This window comes from Trachemys scripta, chromosome 2 (assembly GCF_013100865.1).
Source record: "Trachemys scripta elegans isolate TJP31775 chromosome 2, CAS_Tse_1.0, whole genome shotgun sequence".
Lineage (NCBI taxonomy): Eukaryota > Metazoa > Chordata > Testudines > Emydidae > Trachemys > Trachemys scripta.
The window spans coordinates 196,391,400-196,412,727 of NC_048299.1; the positions used below are offsets into that span (position 1 = coordinate 196,391,400).

The 21,328-nt window shown below is 43.0% G+C and overlaps 1 protein-coding gene across 1 annotated transcript in view; it reads right to left on the reverse strand.

Annotated features, from left to right (window-relative positions):
• The window catches only part of RAB31 (RAB31, member RAS oncogene family), a 95,720-nt gene that overhangs the window by 31,680 nt on the left and 42,712 nt on the right, over positions 1–21,328 (reverse strand). Inside the window, exons 2-3 of the mRNA XM_034762604.1 lie at positions 20,002–20,081; positions 14,276–14,357 (exon numbers count right to left, since the gene is read on the reverse strand). Coding sequence (XP_034618495.1) covers positions 14,276–14,357; positions 20,002–20,081 — 162 coding nt within the window. The remainder of the gene's footprint in view (positions 1–14,275; positions 14,358–20,001; positions 20,082–21,328) is intronic.

Below are 21,328 nucleotides of genomic sequence, written 5' to 3' on the forward strand. Positions count from 1 at the left end.
ATTCTCCAGTGTGACTAATTTATAGATTCACAGATTATAAAACCAGAAGAGGCCATTGTGATCATCTAGTCTAACCTCTTGTATAACACAGGCCATAGGACTTCCCTGAATTAATTCCTGTTTGAACTGCAGCATATTACATATGAACTGCCGTATCTAGTGAGGTCTCACAAGGGTCAGTCCTGGGTCTGGCACTGTTCAATCTTTTCATTAATAACTTAGATAACTGAATGGAGAATATACATATAAAATTTTCAGATGACACCAAGTTGGGAGAAGTGGCAAGCACTTTGGAAGACAGGATTAGAATTCAAAACAACCTTGTCAAATTGGAGAATTGGTCTGAATTCAACAAGATGAAACTCAATAAAGACAAGAGAAAAGTACTTCACTGAGGAAGGAAAGACCAAATGCACAACTACAAAATGGGGAATAACTGGCTCGGCCGTAGTACTGCTGAAAAGGATCTGAAAGTTATAGTGGATCACAAATTAAATGAGTCAACAATGTGATGCAGTTGCAAAAAAGACTAATATCATTATGGGGTGTATTGTATAACTGTCCCACTCTACCAAGGGGCCAGAACTCTCAGCACTGGTAAGGCCTCAGTTAGAGTACTGTTTCCAGTTCTGGGAGCAACACTTTAGGAAAGATGTGGATAAATTGGAGAGAGTCCAAAGGAGAGCAACAAAAATGATAAAAGGTTTAGAAAACCTGACTGAGGAGGAAAAGTTAAAAAAACTGGGCATGTGTAGCCTTGATAAAAGACAACTGAGGCAGGGGACCCGGTGACAGTCTTCAAATATGTTAATGGTTGTTATTAAGGGGATGGTGATCAATTGTTCTTCACTGAAGGTATGACTAAAAATAATGGGCAGCAGTGGAGATATGGGTTAGATATTAGGAAAAACTTTCCTATTGTAAGGGCAGTTAAGCTCTGGAATAGGCTTCCAAGCAGGGCCGGCTCCAGGGTTTTTGCCGCCTCCAAGCAGCCAAAAAAAAAAAAAAAAAGCCGCGATCGTGATCTGTGGTGGCAATTCGACGGAAGGTCCTTCGCTCCGAGCGGGAGTGAGGGACCGTTCGCCGAATTGCTGCTGAATAGCTGGACCTGCCGCCCCTCTCTGGAGTGGCGGCCCCAAGCACCTGCTTGCCAAGCTGGTGCCTGGAGCCGGCCCTGCTTCCAAGGGAGGTTGTGGAATCCCCGTCATTGGAGGTCTTTAAGAACAAGTTGGACCTGTTCAGGATGGTCTAGGAGGTTTAATTCATCTTGATTCAGTGCAGGGAGCTAGGCTGGATGACCTCTCAAGGTTCCTTACAGCTCTACACTTCTATGATTCGATATCTTCTAGAAAAACATTCAGTTTGATTTTAAGATTTCCACTGATGGAGAATCTACCACAACCATTGGTAAATTGTTCCAATGGTTAATTGCCCAAACTGTTAAAATGTTGCACCTTATTTCTAGTCTGAAATTATCTAGAGTAGACTAAAGAGCCTTTTATCAATCACCATCACATTACTATTCCCCGTGTAGGCACTTATAGACTGTGATCAAGTCACCCCTTAATCTTGTCTTTGTTAAACTAAACAGACTGAGCTCCTTGAGTCTATCACTAAGATATGTTTTCAAGTCCTTTAATCATTCTCATTGCTCTTCTGGGAGCTCTCTTTAATGTATCAATGTCCTTGAATTGTAACACCAGACCTGGACACAGTATTCCAGTAGCAGTTGCATGAATGCCAAATATCAGAGATAATTCTGTCTATAGAGTTGGTGTATCCAGCCAGTGCCAGGGGAATTCTTCTGTACTACACAGCCAAAGTAGAGACTCCTATGCCACCCCCTGCTGACTGGGAAATGGCAGAGCAAAAGAGGCATGGCTGGAATGTCCCCTACTCTGCACTAATTCTGAACGGCCATTTCGGTCTTTTACAGCCATTAACAACCTGTGTAGCATAGAACAGCACTCAGCTTTCCCTTACTGATGACAGTGTAAGTGGCAGGTGCAACTTGTGAATCACACCGTGGATAATGTGGGAGATACAAGTGGCACTTTGGGCGGAGAGGCCCTGGAGGAAAACCCTAGCAACAACCACACAGAGTCAGCAGGAGTCAGTCAGCATTTCCACACAACTTCCAACAACTGCTAACTGGAAGGGGGCAGCAGAAGACCTTGCCACCCTATTATAAACTGCATTATTATACATCAGGCAGTAGGTGATAGATGCAACATAGACCAAAGGAATTAAGACCAAACAGAGGAACTGGAAGCAAACTAAAAGGGGCTAAATTCAGCAGGTGCCCTTTCAAGCATTTGCAAATGTCTCTAGAATCACAGGTTGAGTATCTCAAGCCTAGATTTTCCTTTTCATTCTTGTCAACTTATTCTCTGAATACTTATGTCTTACCCAAGGGGGCTAAGCCAGACCCCTTAGCTATACTTCAGACATTGCCCAGATCGGTTTATTAGAGCAGTGTCTTGTTTTCTCTGATGCTATAGCCCACCACAGAAATACTGCACAAGTTTAAAATCTTAGGTGTTGGAGAGGAGTTATGGAAGAGAAATAGAAACAATAAGTAGATTATCCTGAAGTGTAAGCTTCTCACACAGACATTGTAGGGATAGGAAATTCCTAACATTCTCAGCTGGCAAAGAGTGAATGGAAAATGTTATGCATGCATGCCATTCACAGATATGATTTAGCATTTTATAACCTTGAGTAGTTTTCTCTACATACAACACAGGGCTGTAATTCTAGTACTAAGGAAACTTTTAAAAATAGTTGTATGTATCAGTATTTTACAAACATTTGAAAATCAGTAGATGTCACTCCCACAAGTATGTACATATTACTCATCTTCTTCTGGACCCAAAGTTCAACAGGACAGAAAAAAATATTTAAGAAATCTTTATAGGTGATCGCTAGTCTATCAAACCAGTCCAGCATTTTCTTTTCTCTTATTGATTTGTCAAAATAGACTAAAAAAGCCTCTTATTCACTCATATACATTGCCTCCAAAAGATGAGAGTTCTTGCAGTAAAAGAAAAAAATATACAAGCATTTTAAGAGAGCCCCTAGGGGATATTTAAAATAAGCAGAAAACAAAGCTTTGAAATATTATAGAAATGACATGGTGTTCAGCCCTTATTAAGATCAGTCATTAAGTGAAACATCTAATGACATTAAATTTTGATTCTGAATTATTGTTCTTTGGTAATCTGCATGTGAGGCTTTTTTTTTTTTTGTTTAATGAAAACAAAAAAAAATTATATATATATATATATATATATATACACACACACACACACACACACATACACTTCAAGGTAGTTACCTGGCTTTATGATCAGTCTTACAATGCTAAATGCCATGTTGTCTTTATTTGCTTATTTATTTTGATGACATTCCCTCCTCTCCCCCACCCCAACAAAATAAAATAAATAAATAAATAAATAAATAACATGAAATTGTGACAGAACTCATCTGTTGTCCTACCTTAGCAGCAGCTGTTAGAAGCCTGCATAAATCTGTATACTTGTTATGGCAGATATGGCTTGTTAATAATTAACAATATGCAAAGTGTACAAAAGGTGAGAGCTGCTTTCTAGAGAAAGGACAGAAAAGGTCCTAGTCCAAAGCCCTAGGGGCAGCCTAGCTCAGGTTATGTCTTCACTGAAGAAGTAACTTGAGTTATCTACATTTGAGTTAGGCCATCTTGCGTGAGAGTGGTCATGAAATAGCACTAAAACTAAACAAATTGGCTTAACATCACAGATTGTGTTAGCAGCTGACAAGTGCTCACTTGAGCTTTAGCCTATACCCCCAGACAACTTGAGTTTAAAGGACCACAGTGCTCAAGTTAAGGGGTTTGCATGAGCATGGAATTCAAGTTAGGGGCAACACTTCAGTTATAACTTGAGTTAATTCTGCAATGAAGACAAGCCCTTAGATGATTATTATGTTTGAGTTACCAATAAAGCTAAAGTCCAGGAATGGGGCAAGTCTGAACTCTAACTCAAGGTCTGTGTATTCTGAGGATAAGTTATTAACTAGGGCCCAGATCTTTATTTAAACATTGATTTCAATGGGAGTTAGATTTATACTTTCCAGGCTCTGGCGGAGCAAGAACCCTGTCGCAAAAACCCTGTTGCTGTAAAGGAGTGCAAGAGACACTATCTGATTCTCTGTTCAGAAGAAAGCCAGAAGTGTCTCAGCAGGTGGGAAAGAAGTCAAATGAGCTAGTGAAAGTCTGTAGTTTAGTGCATAGTGCTGCATTATTAGGAAGGCAACTGAGTGAAAGCAAGGTTCTAGCTCAGGGGTCGGCAATGTTTGGCATGCGGCTCGCCAGGGTAAGCACCCTGGCGGGCCGGGCCAGTTTATTTACCTGCTGATGCAGCAGGTTTGGCCGATCGTGGCCCCGATTCGCCCCCATTGGTGAGGGATGTGCTGGCCGCGGCTTCCCGCCGCCCCCATTGGCCCAGGATGGCGAACCGAAACGTTGCCGACCCCTGTTCTAGCTTCTTATTCTCTATTCTTATTCTTCTAGCAGGCAAAAGGAAGGAGGACTGGAAAGGTACAGTTTCTCTCCAACACCCCCTACTGGATGTCTATGAGCAGGCAGTGAAATCAGGGAATAGAATTTTGCTAAGTGATGGGAACATCCAGTAGCTAGAAGTTGAAGCTAGACAAATTCAAACTGGAAATAAGGTGTACATTTTTAATAGTGAGGTTAATTAACCCCTGGAACAATTTACCAGGGTCTTGGTGGATTCTCTGTCACTGGCAACTTTTAAATCAAGATTGGACATTTTTCTAAAAAGATCTGCTCTAGGAATTATTTGGGGGAAGTTCTTTGTCTTAAATTATACAGGAGGTCAGACTAGATAATCACAATGGTCCCTTCTGGCCCTGGAATCTATGCACACAGTGTGAATAGCGACTTGTGGGTGGGGGAGAGAGTGGAGAAGAGGTCCCTGTGAGTGAAGGGGTGAGTAAAAGCTACATCCATTTGGATTGGTCTTTTTAGCCACTTATGAAGTTATTGCATATGGAATTATGAAAAATCCCTGAACATGAATTCTAGCTGGGCTTAAACACCTGGATGCCCTTTTACTAAAAAACAGTAGCAAAAAAGTGTAGGCATGCATTTCCTTGTCTTGGAAACATAGCCTTCTGGCTGTCACAATATTCGTCAGGCTGGCAAAATGGAAAATTGGCAGCAGCCCAAGGCATACAGACAAAAGCATTGTAATTAGAAACTACTTATGGCATCACAGACTGAAATACACACTAATAAAAACATCCTTAGCTAACTTGTGAGGAGATTGTTTGTAGGGGGGCAATCTTTGCTCATGCTAACAAAACTGTCATGAATTTTAGCCATGCAGTTCAGGGCAGCAATGTAAGATTGATGAAAAGCACTAGAAAAAAAGACAAGATGGAGGGAAAGTGACACTCTGGAAAGTGGAATAAATGGGATGATTTGACAACATGTGATCACAAAGAAACTGGGACATCAGAGATTGATACTTAAGCAGGGAGAAGTAAAGGGATGTTTTTAAACGTGCTGCTGAGGTTTCAAATCCTCCTCACTAGAAAGGGAAGGATGGCTCAACAGCTCTCCTTTTTTCTGACAAAACAACCTACGCTCTCCTCAATAAGTGGTACTAGAAAGTCATGCAGCGCTGCCAGAAGTCTCTCTAGAGGCTCAGCGCATCCACTGTACAACAAACTGAGAATTCACTCCCACCCCCATCAAGGCAGGAAGTCTGCTTCTGAACCCCCATTTGCTAACATATCATCATCATACTGCAAAAAATGGTTGTGGGCTTTTATTAAAAAATTGTATATTAAAAATGCAAATTTAGGAATTGGAATTTTCCCCAAGAATTTTCCATCTATGGTTACTTATGCAGACTCCTTTTATTTTTTTAAATCCACTTAAGGAATTAGGGGCAGAGCTGTGTTGTCAGTACTCAGTCCAAGCTCTGTGGCAGGTTGTTATATGTTAGGCATGGAAATTTCTCATTTTGTTTGTTTTTCCATCTTTTTTCTAAGCTGCTTTGTTCTGACTACACCATTCTCTCCTCCTCCCTGAAGAATGCAGAGATAAACCTTCTTTCCTCTAAGGCAGCTGCTTTGATTGGTCAGGGGTTCTGAAAACGGAAATTACAGATGCTTTTCACACTTTGTGCTTCAATGCTGCAGAAGCAGTCACTGGGCACTCCTGTCAAATGAGGAGTTAACAGTAACTCAGGCTCCCACAAGCCCTGCAGGGCGGGGCTACGAAAGTAATTGCTTCAGGAACAGGAAGAGAGATGTCTGGGCAAAGGCTGCAAGTACAGCTTGTTAAAATTTTCCAACAGAAAATGCCCTTTTGTCCAATTCAAAACTTGCCACAGGAATGTGTTTATTCTGATGAAATTTTTGTTTTGAAAAAAAACGAGATAAAGCATTTTGATAAGGTTGGATCTTATTGGAATGGAGCATTTTGATTTTTCATTGAAATGACTTTGTTTTAAAAATGTTTTATATTATAATTTATATTCTAAAATATACATTTGTAAAAATTGAAATTGTAATGAAACATTTCAACTTTGAAAGGAAATGCTTCAATTGACCCAAAATGAAATTTTTCAAAAAATTTGCTTTGTGGGAAAGTTTGAAATTTGGCAATTTGTTCTGATTTGGAACTAACACAAATTTTGAAGTTGCAGAATTTCCTGCTAAAAGGAAATTCTGGTTCCCACATAGCTGTAGCTGTGAGTCTGAGTTAAAACACCCTGTGTTTCAGGGAAATAGCTTTTGTTACGTGTTGACTTTTTCAGTGATCTAGTTTTCTGTGACCAAGCTCTGGCTGGCCAGCCTGTGGGGTGACTGTGCTGAACTGCTTCTCCTGCTTACAGGCCAGTTTTTCATACACACTACGGCCAAAGTTTCCAAAAGTTTGAGCAGATACAAACAGTCATTTGGATGCCCATCTCGTGCCTCAGGTGGGTGCTGGGTACCCAACAAATGTTCAAGTTGGTTTTTACCATATCCAAGTTTCCTGAGTTTCTAGTGCTCAGTAGGATTTCCTAAAGCAGGGATCGGCAACCTTTGGCACGCGGCTTGCCAGGATAAGCATCCTGGCGGGCCGGGCTGGTTTAACTGCCGCGTCCGCAGATTCGGCTGATCGCAGCTCCCGCTGGCCGCCATTCGCCACTCCAGGCCAATTGGGGCGGCAGGAAGCGGCGGCCAGCACATCCCTCGGCCCGCACCGCTTTCTGCTGCCCCCATTGGCCTGGGATGGTGAACCGCAGCCAGTGGCAGCCACGATCAGCCGAACCTGCAGATGCGGCAGGTAAAGAAACCAGCCCGGCCCACCAGCGTGCTTACCCTGGCAAGCCACGTGCCAAAGGTTGCTGATCCCTGTCCTAAAGCATCCATACAAGCATCCTGGCTTGGAAATTACTACTAGGTGCTAATGTTATTACACATGACAAAATTGCATCTGCTAATGAGGTCTGGACACCTAGTGGTGAACAGTCCAAATGCAGGCTAGTTTTAGACAGCATGATGGGAAAAAGATGTGAGAGGATGAGGAGGCAAGAGGACAGGGTAACCACATAGCAAGTGTGAAAAATCGGGACAGGGGCAATTGGTGCCTATATACAACAAAGCACTGAATAACGGGACTGTCCCTATAAAATTGGGACATCTGGTCATTTTACAAGAGGAAGCCCAAACATTGATTCAAATGTCACTGGAGGATCAAAGGCAGAGAAGGAAAGAAGTTAGAGAAGTACAGAAGAAGGACAGAAGGACAGAAACAGGGAACTGCCCCTGAAGATGTTATGGAGGAACAGGCCTGCTGTTTGCTCCTTTAAGATGTGCTACATTTTCTGTAAACTCTAAGGAAGCAATTAATCTATGTTATGTTCATATTTTTAATTTAGGCTTTTCAGTGGCCTGATATAGCCAGAACTAGTGCTCAGACAACTTGGGCACAGCCAAATGCCAGCTCTAATTAGCCCTACAGACTTGAGCCCCTGGCGGAGTGCCTGCATGACTATTTGAGTCTGCCCAAGTTTTGAAAATTTTTTTACTTGAAGCTCTCTGTACCAGTTTCTCCATCTGTTAAATAGAGATATTACTTATGCCTTATTGTAAAGAACAGTGAGATGGATGGATGAGGAACAACTAAGTATGGTTGTTATTATTAGCTCCTGTCAGAACTATTGTCTGTTGGTCTTAACTGTCACTTTAGCTGAACCCCCCAGCAGGGCTTTGTTCTGCAGTCATACGCATTTCTGACTGCAGGTACTGGAGGGGTGGGGGAGAAGGAACTCAATCCTTCTGTCTGTTAGAGGGACTGGGGGTGTCCTCCCCCTCCTGCCACTATTTGCTCTGCTAGAGGGAGAAGAGTTAAATGCAGCTGCTTCTATTCCTGCCTTGCCCTGAAATCTTCAGGGGGATCCATAAGTGCGGGATGCTGCCGCACCTCCTGGCTTGAAGTGGTTTTCATCATATACAGGGTTTACAGCTTGGTTCAATGGCTCTCAGCACCCGCACTGTACAAATTGTTCCAGCACGCCTGCAGGATGTTGGGACAGTCCATCTTCTTGTACTCTTTCCCCTATTTATATCCGCATGGGAAAAGGCATGGTGGCTTTGGAGGTTGCATGGAGTGGAGTGGAAGGCAGGGTGAATAGACCTCTGATTAGAGTCAGATAGAGTGAACCAAGTGCTGATCATTCTGCTTTCTTTGAAACCAGGGTGAGGGAGAAAGCAGCAGAAGAGCTTTCCGTATCAGGGCGTAGACGTGGCAGCAGTTTGGGCAGCAGTGGAACTGCAGAAGGCACCAGGCCCTGATTATAATGTACGCACACACATTTGTTCCCACATTTGGACTTACATTTAGAAGAATTAAGCCAAACCAAAACACTGTTGAGAAAAATATGTAAGTAATTTTGTTGCAGAGAACAGGAAGTGAGCTTGAACACAGATGCAGTTAGATGCAGCGTGATAGGAAAAGTGCATGCTAGATGCCTTATGATGCAATTTAAAAAAAAAAAAAAAAAAGCAAGATACCTGCGTGGAGGAGTTTACCATCTAGTTTCAGACATGCTACAATATAGGGGACAATAAAGAAGATGGGGGAGAAAGATCAGGAGTGACACCAGCAAAATTATGCAGTTACTCATTTAGGACAGGCATACATCATGATGGAACAATTGATTGTGTTGTTTGGGGGTTTATCAGCTGTGACAAAGTCAGACTTGACAGCTCTAAAAGAGTAGCTAAAGGCAGGCATATTAATGTTAGAATAGTTAAAGCCCTTTTCCCTATGAACTGAAAGAGGTTACCTCAAGTTAATCATGGACACCTGAATCTAATTAAGGCAGCCTCTGACCTTTGAAAACCTCTTCCAGTGAAAGAGAGGAGAAGCAAGCTGCAAAAGGGTTGTGTGCCGTAAGGGGAAAAGGCTTCTCCTAGGTAAAGAGCTGTTTTTTCTATAAAGGAAATCTTGTGTTTATTTCTGTTTGGGGAGGGGGCCTTGCATCCCAGCGTAACTGGGCCTAGAGTGGGCAACTGATTATCAGTAAGGCTGCAAGTTTGTCATGGAGGTCACAGAAGACACGGATTCCGTGACTTTCCGTTACCTCAGTGACTTTTGCAGCAGCCGGTGAGCCTGGCTCGGGAGCAGCTCAGGCAGTCCCTGTGCTAGGCGCATTGGCTGCTGCTGGGGCAGTCTCGGGCCCCCGCAGCAGAGTCTGGGTGTGGGAGCGGGCACGGGGTTGAGGCACGGGACAGAGTGAGGCAGGGTCTGGGTGGCACTTACCTGGGAAGCTCCAGGGAAGTGGCGACATCTCCCTCACTCAGCTGCTAGGCAGAGGCATGGCCAGACAGCTCTGCGTGCTGCCTCCGCCCAGAGCACCGCCCTCACAATTCCCACTGGTTGGGAGGCAGCCAATGGGAGCTGTGGGGGCGGTGCAGGCAAAGGCAGCGTGCAGGACTGTCTGGCCACGCCTCCACCTAGCAGCTGAGCAAGGAGGATGTTGCCACTTCCGGGGAGCCCCCAGATAAACACTGCCCAGAGCCTGCCTCACTCCGTCCTGTGCCCCAACCCCCTGCCCCCTCCCACATCCAAACTCTGCTGCTGGGGGGGGAAGGCGCGGAGCCAGATAGGGAGCCTGCCAGCCCCGCCACCCACACCCTCCCACCAGCACCAGCAGGGGTCCTGGGCCATGCACCGCTGCCCATGGCCGTCCTCCCCACCCCCAGCACCCAGGCCACCCTCCCCCAGCACCCGTGGGGCCCCCAGGCAGCCTCCCCCACAAGTTTTATTCACTAGTATTTTTGGTAAAAGTCATGGACAGGCCACGGGCCATGAATTTTTGTTTACTGCCGTGACTTGTCCGTAACTTTTACTAAAAATACCCATGACTGAAATGTAGCCTTAGTTATCAGCATTGGAGGCACTACTCCAGGAGAGTTAGGAAACATATTTTTTGTTGTTTAAAGAACCTGATAGGGCCAACCCTAGGGCCTACCCTGTAAATATCGTAAATAAACCAACATTAAGAATCAAACCTCTGAAGCAGGTGTGATTTACTCCAGGCCCCTTCTCCGCCCCCAATGCCAGAGGGAGAGACATTGAGTTTTGACCTGATGAAAAGTGTGTTGCCACACGTGGCATCAGAGGTGGGATTTGGCACAGCAGACTATCCCAGAATCCATTCCGGAGAATGGATGACACGATGAGGGTGCTGGTGCAGGGCACTGCAGCACAACAAGATGCTACCAGAGTCCAGGTGGCTGCACAGCAAGAGTCTGTACAAATATAGCAGGAGACAAACTAACTGCTGATAAACTAGGCAACTTGGGACCAAGCCATCCAACTGGAAGTAGTGTGAGACAGCTAATGCCCTGACTGCTACAGGAGGTGGCCATGATGGAACTCGATCCTTAAAGGCTAGCAGCTACCTACAAAAGATGACAAGTGACCTCAAGGCATATCTCCTCATGTTTGGAAGAACAGCCCTGTGACATTCCTGGCCTCACTCCCTTACTGTGTGGAGAGGACCAGAAGCCCTATTATGAGATGGTAATGGAAATATCCAAGGAGATTCTGATAGATCAAGAGATTCCCTTTGTATCAAAGTTGATGAAGGAGCTGTGTGTGATGCATTGAATACTGGCCCTGTGCACTTCAGTTTACTATCCGGACTGATGGCCTGGTCAAATGCTTCAGCAGAACACTGAAGAGCATGATATAGAAAGTAGCAAGTCAAGATGGGAAAAACTGGGATACCTTGCTAGTCTACCCAATGATTGCTATAAGGGAAGTACCCCGTAGGGTGACCAGATACAAAGTGTGAAATATCAGGACCAGGGGAGGGGGTGATAGGTTACCTAAATAAGACAATACACCCCTAATATCAGGACATCTGGTCACCCTAGTTATATGGTCACTATCCCTGTGGCATATTGGACATTGCCAAGGAGGATTGGGAGGAACAGTCTAATCAAGGAACCAATGTCACTGAACATGTCATGCAGATGCAGGACAGAATATCCCAAGTCATCCCAGTAGTGCAGGAACATATGGAAAAAGACACAGAAGGCCCAACAAGCCATTATAATTGACAAGCAAGGGCTTAGAAATTCCAGACTTCTGATCAGGTAAAGGTGTTGGTGCCCACGATGGAAAGCAAGCAATTGGCCATATGGCAGGAGCCATACAAAGTAATAGAGGCCAAAGCAGGAGCAAACCATCAACCTATTCAAGCCCTGGCAACACACAGAAACTTATATGGTCACCCTAGAGACACTACTGCGGGAAAATAAGCCGCGGGAATGAGTCAAAATATCTCCAGAGTTACCCCTGTACAGCTTCTAGAAGTTGTCAAGATGATTGAATGAAACCAAGATTTGTTTTCAGAGAAGCCAGCCAGAACCACAGAAGCACATCACAAATCCAGGAGTGAATGTGAAGCTTAAACCATACGGGATCCCTGAGGATAAAAGGGAGGAAATCAGTACAGAAATTAAGAAGATGTTGGAGCAGAGAGCCAAAGTTTTCCATAATTACTGGTCCAGCCCAATCATTCTGGTTGGCAGATGGTACCACGAGGTTCTACAATAATTTCTGAAAATTAAATGAGTTGTCCCAGTTTGTTTCCTACCCCATACCTCAGACAGATGAGCTCATAGACCAGTTGGGAAAAGCAAGATTCTTGTCTACCCTCAACCTGTCCAAAGGCTATTGGCAAATCCCTCAAGCAGAGGGTGCCAAAGAGGAGACTGCTTTTTCTACACCAGAAGGCTTAGACCAGTACAGGTTTCTCCATTTTGGATTGCATGGGGCACCAGAAACCTTCCAACACCTCACTGATAAGCTATTACGCCCATGTGCCAGGTATGCAGCCACTTACTTGCACAATGTGATCATACACAGCCAAGACTGCGGGACAGATCTGGAAAACGCTGAAGCAATACTGGATACCCTGAGAAAAATGGATCTCATAGCTAACCCATCCAAATGTGCAATAGGGCTAGCTAAAGCCAAATACCTTGGGTACATCACAGGGAGAAGCGTAGTGAAACCCCAGATGAACAAGTTAAAGGTGATAAAAAGTTGGCATCAGACAGTAAGGAAGAAGCAGGTCAGAGTGTTGTAGGAATAGTGAGAGTCTACAGATAATTTATTCCCCACTTCATTACCAGGGTGCAAGAAATTGTATGCATAAAGGTAGCATGCAAAAGGGCAAGGAGACAACTTTAGGCAGACAAACAGGACATCAAGGCTTAAACTGGCATTATTAGCAGAGCAGAGAAGGCAATGGGATAGTGTGATAAGAAGCTAGGAGCTTGATCAGTTTTCTTACACCAGTATAAATCCACTAGGCCAAATCCTGCTGCACAAAACCCCTCTTCAGCTTGCTTCCCATACCTCTTATGTGTCATTCTGACAGTGCAAAGGAGGCATTCAGTGAAGCCAGCTTAACGGACTACCTGGATTTTGGCCCAGTATAGGGGAATTCTCAGGAGTCAGACCTGGCATACACAAAATACCCCCTTTTCACAACCCCCTCGGTAGTGGTTGTGTCAAGTATGACCAGACACTCAACGGCATTTTTCTGTTTGTGTTTGTACATAATGTGAAAACTTTGGAATGCTGCATCCCATCAAATTCCAAAACTTCAAGGGAAGTTCTAAACATCAATAGGCAGAATTCTACTGATTTTGGTGAAAACTAGAAAACAGGAAGGAGAAAATGTGGGACAGGTGGAGCCCTGGCATCTGGTTAGCAGAATGAGCACAGCTTCACCCACCATTGTCATAGTCTATAAATCAAAGAACTGGTTGATGACAGCCATTAACGCCATCCAGCATAACACCCCTCATTCTCAGCTCTGATAAAGGCCCCAATACAGTTTTAAAATGCTGACACCCTGAATGATTTATCTCCCAGGCAGAAAGAAAAGAAACAATAGTGGCGGGAAATGGAGGTTGGGGGCACAGAATGGGAGGGAAGAATGGGGGTTGTTGGCATACATATGTGCTGGAACTAGGGATGCTGCCACACCCCTTGGCTTGAAGTGGTTTCCATCATATGCAGGGTTTACAGTTTGATTCAATGTATCTCAGCATCCCCACTATACAAATTGTTCCAGCACCCCTGCTGGCATGTGGGGAAGAGTAAATGGGGAGCACACACACAACCCCTGCCATGTGGCAGAGGGGGAATGAGGGAAAACACACAAAGCCCCTGCCTTGGGGGAAATGGATAATGCAGGGGCATGCAAGAAAGGGGGAAATGGAGGCCATACAGAGCTCCAGGCATGTGGTAGATGGGAGAATGGTGGGGATGAAGGGAGGCGTTGCAGGGAGTCCCTCAAATAGAGGGGGATAGGATGGCACACAGGGAGTTGTGGCTGTGGTGTGTTCAACTGCGCTCAAACTATGTGACCCTCTAGAATAGGAGATCAGAATCAGCCCATAAATCAATATACAGACAGAAGCAGAGTTCCATAGGGCTTTGTAGAAGAGGGCAGAGAATTGAAACTTGATCCAGTGGTCTCTGCTTTTAGGCAAGTCATTTAACCTGCTTGTCTCTGTTTTCCCATGTGTGAAATGGGAATAGTAATACTTAGTTACTGAGACATACTTCACAAGGTAATGTGAGAATTCATTAAACATGTTTGTTAAAGACCTGTGAAGATGAAAAGTGGCATATAAGTATTAAATATTATTTTAACAGAACATATCACACAGTGATACTCACCCGCTCCTGACCAGCTGTATCCCAGATCAGAAATTTATGAAGCTCATTCCCACAAGGAACAGTTTTAGTCATGAAGGATGCACTGAAATGAGAAGTACCAACTGTTTGTTATTCAGATCTAAACCCACTGTGAGGTTAACAAATGAAATTCACCAGACCAATATTCCAAATATATCAACTCTAGACTTTGGGCAGGTTTGTTTGGTTAGGCCAGGCCACTTAGGGTGGGGAAAAAGTCATTTTCTGGTACAGCGTCCATTCAATAGTATCCCCTGGATTTATTTATGTTTATGCAAATTAGGATTTCTCTTTTCCTCTGGTGAGGTTTAGAGGGATCCTTCTGGTTAGGCTCAAGAGCACCGGCACCAAACGTGCCTGGGGCCCATACCTCCTTTCTTCTCTGTGCACATGCCTGTCCATTGGGCAGCTGGCACTTCAGGTTCTTTTTGTTGTTGTTGCTGATCCTGGTGAACATCCTCTTGCAAGGAGTGGGTTAAGTGTACATGTTATCACCCCACCAAGCAGTGAATGAGTGATTTCATATGCTAGTGTAGAAGACAGGAAAAGTAAGTGACTAGCAACAAAACAACGGAACAGACTATACACAAAGTGTTGCCAAAAGTACAATGTAAACAAACCAAAAAGTCCCGCCCCCACATCCCCTCCAATCTTGGGCATAACAATGTTAGTTGTTACTTCTAACAATAGGTAGAATTTTTTCAGAGGGAAATATGATTTTTCAAAATTGTATCCCTTTAAAAAAGAATGTTAGACATTTATAGGTTTGCTCTGTACAACAGTGTTTGAGCTGAAGGAGGCCTGAAAGAGATTGCCCAGGCTCTGGTAGAATTGTGTTTCTTTCTAGACACTGCAGAACCATTCCTGCAAAGATAACTTTTATCCCTGACATATAAAGAGGCATCTGATAGGATGTGTTTTGCATTAGAAATACACCGGATTACATCACATGGCATGTGTTTTCGAAACATTTTCTAGGAAAGATACACCAGAGGTTCCCTGGATAGCCATCTGTAAATTGCTCAATTCAAACAGTGTTCCATTGGATACAAAAAGATTAAGTAACACAGGAAGAGCAGTATTTTCTTTGGTTATTTTGTGGGTGTATGTTTCCAACTATCGTTTTTTTATTATGCAACACTTTATAGCTTTGAAAACAGGAAGTTCAGAACACCAGCAGCTACAGGAGGTCACTAGAATTGTGGATTTAGAACATTAGTTCATCTGGCCAAAAAAAAAAAAAAAAACCTTACCTACGTAGTAGTCCTACTTAGAAAACATAAGGCAACAAAACATATTAGCAATATTTAACTCAGTACACTAATGTGACAAAGTTTTTTTTTCCAAATATACAATCTTTTCCCCCTAAACATGACAATTATGAAAAGTTTCTATTTTCTTCTCATATGGGTAGAATATCTTTACTTTGATAAAGAATTGACAGTGCTTTAGAACTAAAGGACCACTAGGTTCCCATTAATTTCATCACTATGAGCAAATGTCTTCCTAATCAATACCGCCAGTGATGATGTTCTTCCTTGCCCCCTCCTCTCTGCCCAGCTTCCTCCATTTGTTAAATTCAGTCGTCCAAAACTGTATTGGAATCTGGTCATAAAATCCGCAGCTGGGACTCCAATTGTGCATCCAAAGGCAAAGGTCAACATGTTACAGCTGAAAGCTTTTAGCCACCTCAACATCAAACACAAATAAAGCTTACTCTTCATAAGGAATTTAAAGTAGAATAATTACAAAACAAGAGCAACTGTTCACACCCAAATAATTCGTTCATGGACAAGGTATATTAGCTTCCTCTGCCCTAGAGAAGTCAAGTGTCTTCAACATTTTCCAATTGATGCAGGGCTGAGGATTTGGCCATAAGTGTTGGAAAGAAGAGATCTCTGAATTAAACTCAGTTAAATGACTGACAGGAGCTAGCTTGTGATGCTTTGGATTTAGAAGCTCTGCAGTTTCTGTGAAAAATAGCTTTCAGAGTAGCAGCCGTGTTAGTCTGTATCCGCAAAAAAACCAGGAGTACTTGTGGCACCTTAGAGACTAACAAATTTATTAGAGCATAAGCTTTCGTGGGCTACAGCCCACTTCTTCAGATGCATATAGAGTGGAACATATATTGAGGAGATAGATTTACACACATACAGAGAGCATGAACAGGTGGGAGTTGTCTTACCAACTCTGAGAGGCCAATTAAGTAAGAGAAAAAAAACTTTAGAAGTGATAATCAAGATAGCCCAGTACAGACAGTTTGATAAGAAGTGTGAGAATACTTACAAGGGGAGATAGATTCAATGTTTGTAATGGCTCAGCCATTCCCAGTCCTTATTCAATCCTGAGTTGATTGTATCTAGTTTGCATATCAATTCCAGCTCAGCAGTCTCTCGTTGGAGTCTGTTTTTGAAGTTTTTCTGTTGTAAGATAGCCACCTGCAGGTCTGTCATTGAATGGCCAGAAAGGTTAAAGTGTTCTCCCACTGGTTTTTGAGTATGATGATTCCTGATGTCAGATTTGTGTCCATTAATTCTTTTGCGTAGAGACTGTCCGATTTGGCCAATGTACATGGCAGAGGGGCATTGCTGGCACATGATGGCATATATCACATTGGTAGATGTGCAGGTGAACGAGCCCCTGATGGTATGGCTGATGTGATTAGGTCCTATGATGATGTCACTTGAATAGATATGTGGACAGAGTTGGCATCGGGGTTTGTTACAAGGATAGGTTCCTGGGTCAGTGTTTTTGTTCAGTGATGTGTGCTTGCTGGTGAGTATTTGCTTTAGGTTGAGGGGTTGTCTGTAAGCGAGGACAGGTCTGTCTCCCAAGATCTGTGAGAGTAAAGGATCATCTTTCAGGATAGGTTGTAGATCTCTGATGATGCGCTGGAGAGGTTTTAGTTGGGGGCTGAAGGTGACAGCTAGTGGTGTTCTTTTATTTTCTTTGTTGGACCTGTCTTGTAGGAGGTGACTTCTGGGTACTCGTCTGGCTCTGTCAATCTGTTTTTTCACTTCAGCAGGTGGGTATTGTAGTTTTAAGAATGCTTGATAGAGATCTTGTAGGTGCTTGTCTCTATCTGAGGGATTTGAGCAAATGCGGTTATATCTTAAGAGCTTAGCTGTAGACAATGGATCGTGTGGTGTGTCCTGGATGGAAGCTGGAGGCATGTAGGTAAGTGTAGCGGTCAGTAGGTTTCCGGTATAGGGTGGTATTTATGTGACCATCGCTTATTAGCACAGTAGTGTCAAGGAAATGGACCGCTTGTGTGGATTGAGCTAGGCTGAGGTTGATGGTGGGATGGAAATTATTGAAATCATGGTGGAATTCCTCAAGGGCTTCTTTTCCATGGATCCAGATGATGAAGATGTCATCAATGTAGTGCAAGTAGAGTAGGGGCGTTAGGGGACGAGAACTAAGGAAGCGTTGTTCTAAGTCAGCCATAAAAATGTTGGCATACTGTGGGGCCATGTGGGTACCCATAGCAGTGCCGCTGACTTGAAGGTATATATTGTCCCCAAATGTGAAATAGTTGTGGGTGAGGACAAAGTCACAAAGTTCAGCCACCAGGTTAGCTGTGACATTATCGGGGATACTGTTCCTGATAGCTTGTAGTCCATCTTTGTGTGGAATATTGGTGTAGAGGGCTTCTACGTCCATAGTGGCCAGGATGGTGTTTTCTGGAAGATCACCGATGGATTGTAGTTTCCTCAGGAAGTCAGTGGTGTCTCGAAGATAGCTGGGAGTGCTGGTAGCGTAGGATCTGAGGAGGGAGTCCACATAACCAAACAAGCCTGATGTTAGGGTGCCAATGCTTGAGATGATGGGGCGTCCAGGATTTCCAGGTTTATGGATCTTGGGTAGCAAATAGAATACCCCTGGTTGGGGTTCTAGGCATGTGTCTGTACAGATTTGTTCCTGCGCTTTGTCAGGGAGTTTTTTTAGCAGATGGTGTAGTTTCTTTAGGTAATCCTCAGTGGGATCAGAGGATAATGGCCTGTAGAATGTGGTGTTAGAGAGCTGTCTAGCAGCCTCTTGGTCATATTCCAATTTATCCATGATGACGACAGCACCTCCTTTGTCAGCCTTTTTGATTATGATGTCAGGGTTGTTTCTGAGGCTGTAGATGGCGTTGTGTTCTGCATGGCTGAGGTTATGGGGCAAGTGATGTTGCTTTTCCACAATTTCAGCCTTTGCACGTTGATGGAAGCAATCTATGTAGAAATCCAGTCTGTTGTTTCGACCATCCGGAGGAGTCCACACAGAATCCTTTTCCTTTCCAAATGCAAGCAAATGGACATCATACCAAAAGGACTAAAGGTAAAAAATCCATTACAATCTACATATCACACAGACTATGCTGAGAGACTGTGTCACACACTCTCAAAGAAACTGTGAAACCACCTGATCAGCATCCTATACAGCAAACAGGGAAAGATTAAGAATGAGCTCTCAAAACTGGATACTCTCATAAAAAATCAACCTTCCACACAAACTTCCTCATGGATAGACTTTACAAGACAAACTTTGCCTCTCTACAAAGGAAAAAGGACACTAAACTATCTAAACTGCTACATGCCACAAGGAGCCACAACAGTAGTTCCCTTAATCCACCCAGCAATACTGTTAATCTTTCCAGATACACTCTTGGCCCAGCAGAAGAGTCTGTCCTATCTCGGGGCCTCTCCTTTTGTCCCTCTAGACCCACGAACATGATACAGTTCTGTGACCTAGAATCCTACTTTTAACGTCTCCGTCTCAAAGAATATTTCCAACATACTTCTGAACAGCATACTAACCCACAGAATCCCCCCTACCAGCACTACAAAAAAAAAGGATTCTGCGTGTACTCCTCCGGACAGTCTAAGACATCATTGAAACTAGCAGCTCTTGACAAGTAAAAAGGAAATTCACACAGTGCAATACAGGGAGCTAAGAGGCTGTTGGTGAGGGATGGGTGCTACCATGAAGAAGAGGATGACTTAAAAGGAGAGTGGTAACAGAGAAATTAATTTATCTGAATTTATTGGGTCCATGACTCCTAGAATAGGAAACAACAGCTCAGGTTCTGTTCATTTACATTGGTGCAAATATAATTAAATATGGAGTTATTTTAGAAGAGCAGAATTTGGCCTCACGTCCTATCCTGCTTTCCATGAGAACTGAACAATCTGGTCCTGACTTACTCAGGTTTCCTAGTCACTCTAGCACATTGAAAGGGGACATTTAGTGGCATATGTATCATCACCCAGAGAGTAGACTCAAACCTAGCATTATTTATATTATCTCATAGTTGTACTCAGAGCTTAACAGAGGGTAAAAAGCTTCCAATCATGAGTCTGTACAATACAAAACACAGAGTAGTATGTGTGTGCGTGTCAGCTTCACAAATCAGGTGACTGTTCAGTAGTTGTTGAGAGGGAAGAAAGAAGCTTTCTGACTATTAATGGCGAGGCTATTCTAAATGTAAGGAATAACATGAGCAGAGAGCGAGGCAAAAAGGCACACACACACAAAAAGAAAAAAAAGAGAGAAGTTAATGGAGTGTGGAGAGCAGAACAGGGCATCAAAGAAGTGAGGGGGAAATGTAGGGGAGTTATGCATAGTCTTGAACATAGGGAAGAGAAGACACTTTAGATAGAAGTAAGATGATGATTTTGGCAGCAGTGAAACATTTCAAGGAAAAGATTAGACAGGGTACTTACCCAATAGTAGGGCTAATATTGTGATCAAAATGATCCTGGACAAATCGACAAACTATACTTGATTTCCCAACCCCAGTATCCTGCAAATGAAAGAAAGAACAATAATAAATTCACAAGGTACAGATATCTGAACTTCAGTAGAAAAATTCACTGATCAGGTGGTAATATGAATTATGATTCTGTCTTTTTTTTTTTTAACACACAAAAAAAGAACAAACTTACTCTACAGGCAAGTAGAGCAGGTTAAGTGTTTAAAAAGAAAATAGTTCATTAACTATTTTTGTAAGTGTCACCATCATAACTGGAGTTATTCATTTAACTCTTCTGCATTTCTAAAATTCCATCCTTTTACAACCTCACAATTCTTTTTTTTGGCAGGGGCGGGGGAGGGAGTTTACATTAATAAATTGTCACTGATTATAAAAGTTTAAATTTAGCTATTTACTCATTCAAAATAAAATAAAAAACCACTGCATGTTAAAATCCATAGTTATTTTGCTGAGCAAAACCAACTTCCAGAAAATTAGTTTTGTGTGTGTGTTTGTTGTAAGGATGGACCAAGTAAGTATGCTTCCAAAATAAATAGCTAACAAAGTCTTTTCATTATGAGATAAATAAGAGCCTTTCTCAGCATTTATAGAATGTCTCAGGTGCTTTTAATAAGGTATGAAGCCAAGGACTGAGTGACGTTAACCACCCAAGATATGCAATAATCCCCTAGAAATACACTTGTAGGATGCATTATGGAGTCTATGAAACTGAACGTATTAATAAAAACAGAAGGACAAATGCCTCAGTGGTTGCTGTCTGCATTGCTATGTGGGAGAGCCTGCTTTCATTACTGGTACCAGTCTCATTCTTCCCTGTCAGTAGGGATAAATACTAGGAGTACTGCATACGAAGCATATTCAGAACCTCTGGATAAAATAGGGAAGGAAAGAAGTTCCTTGCACTATACCGCGACAAGTCTTCCAGCCAAAAATGCATTTTCCAGTACTTCTTGACCACTCCATAGAACCTTAAAAGTACAGAGAGATGTAAGTAAATAGGGGGATTCCTTGGGTTCCAGTAGAAATGTACAGGGCTTCTTCTAGACGTTGAAAAGGTATCAATCCAGACCCTTCCATTTACTGAATGGACATTAACAATGAGAGCCAAGGCCCAATCCAACTCATTAAAATGTCAGTGGAAAGACTCCCACTGAGTGCACTGAAATTGAATCAGTCCCATGATCAATAAGTTCAATTTGTGTCTAGATTTCTAAAACCATTTAATATATTTTAAAATTGACAGGTTTCCAAATTGAGGCAGGGCAACACTATTGGCA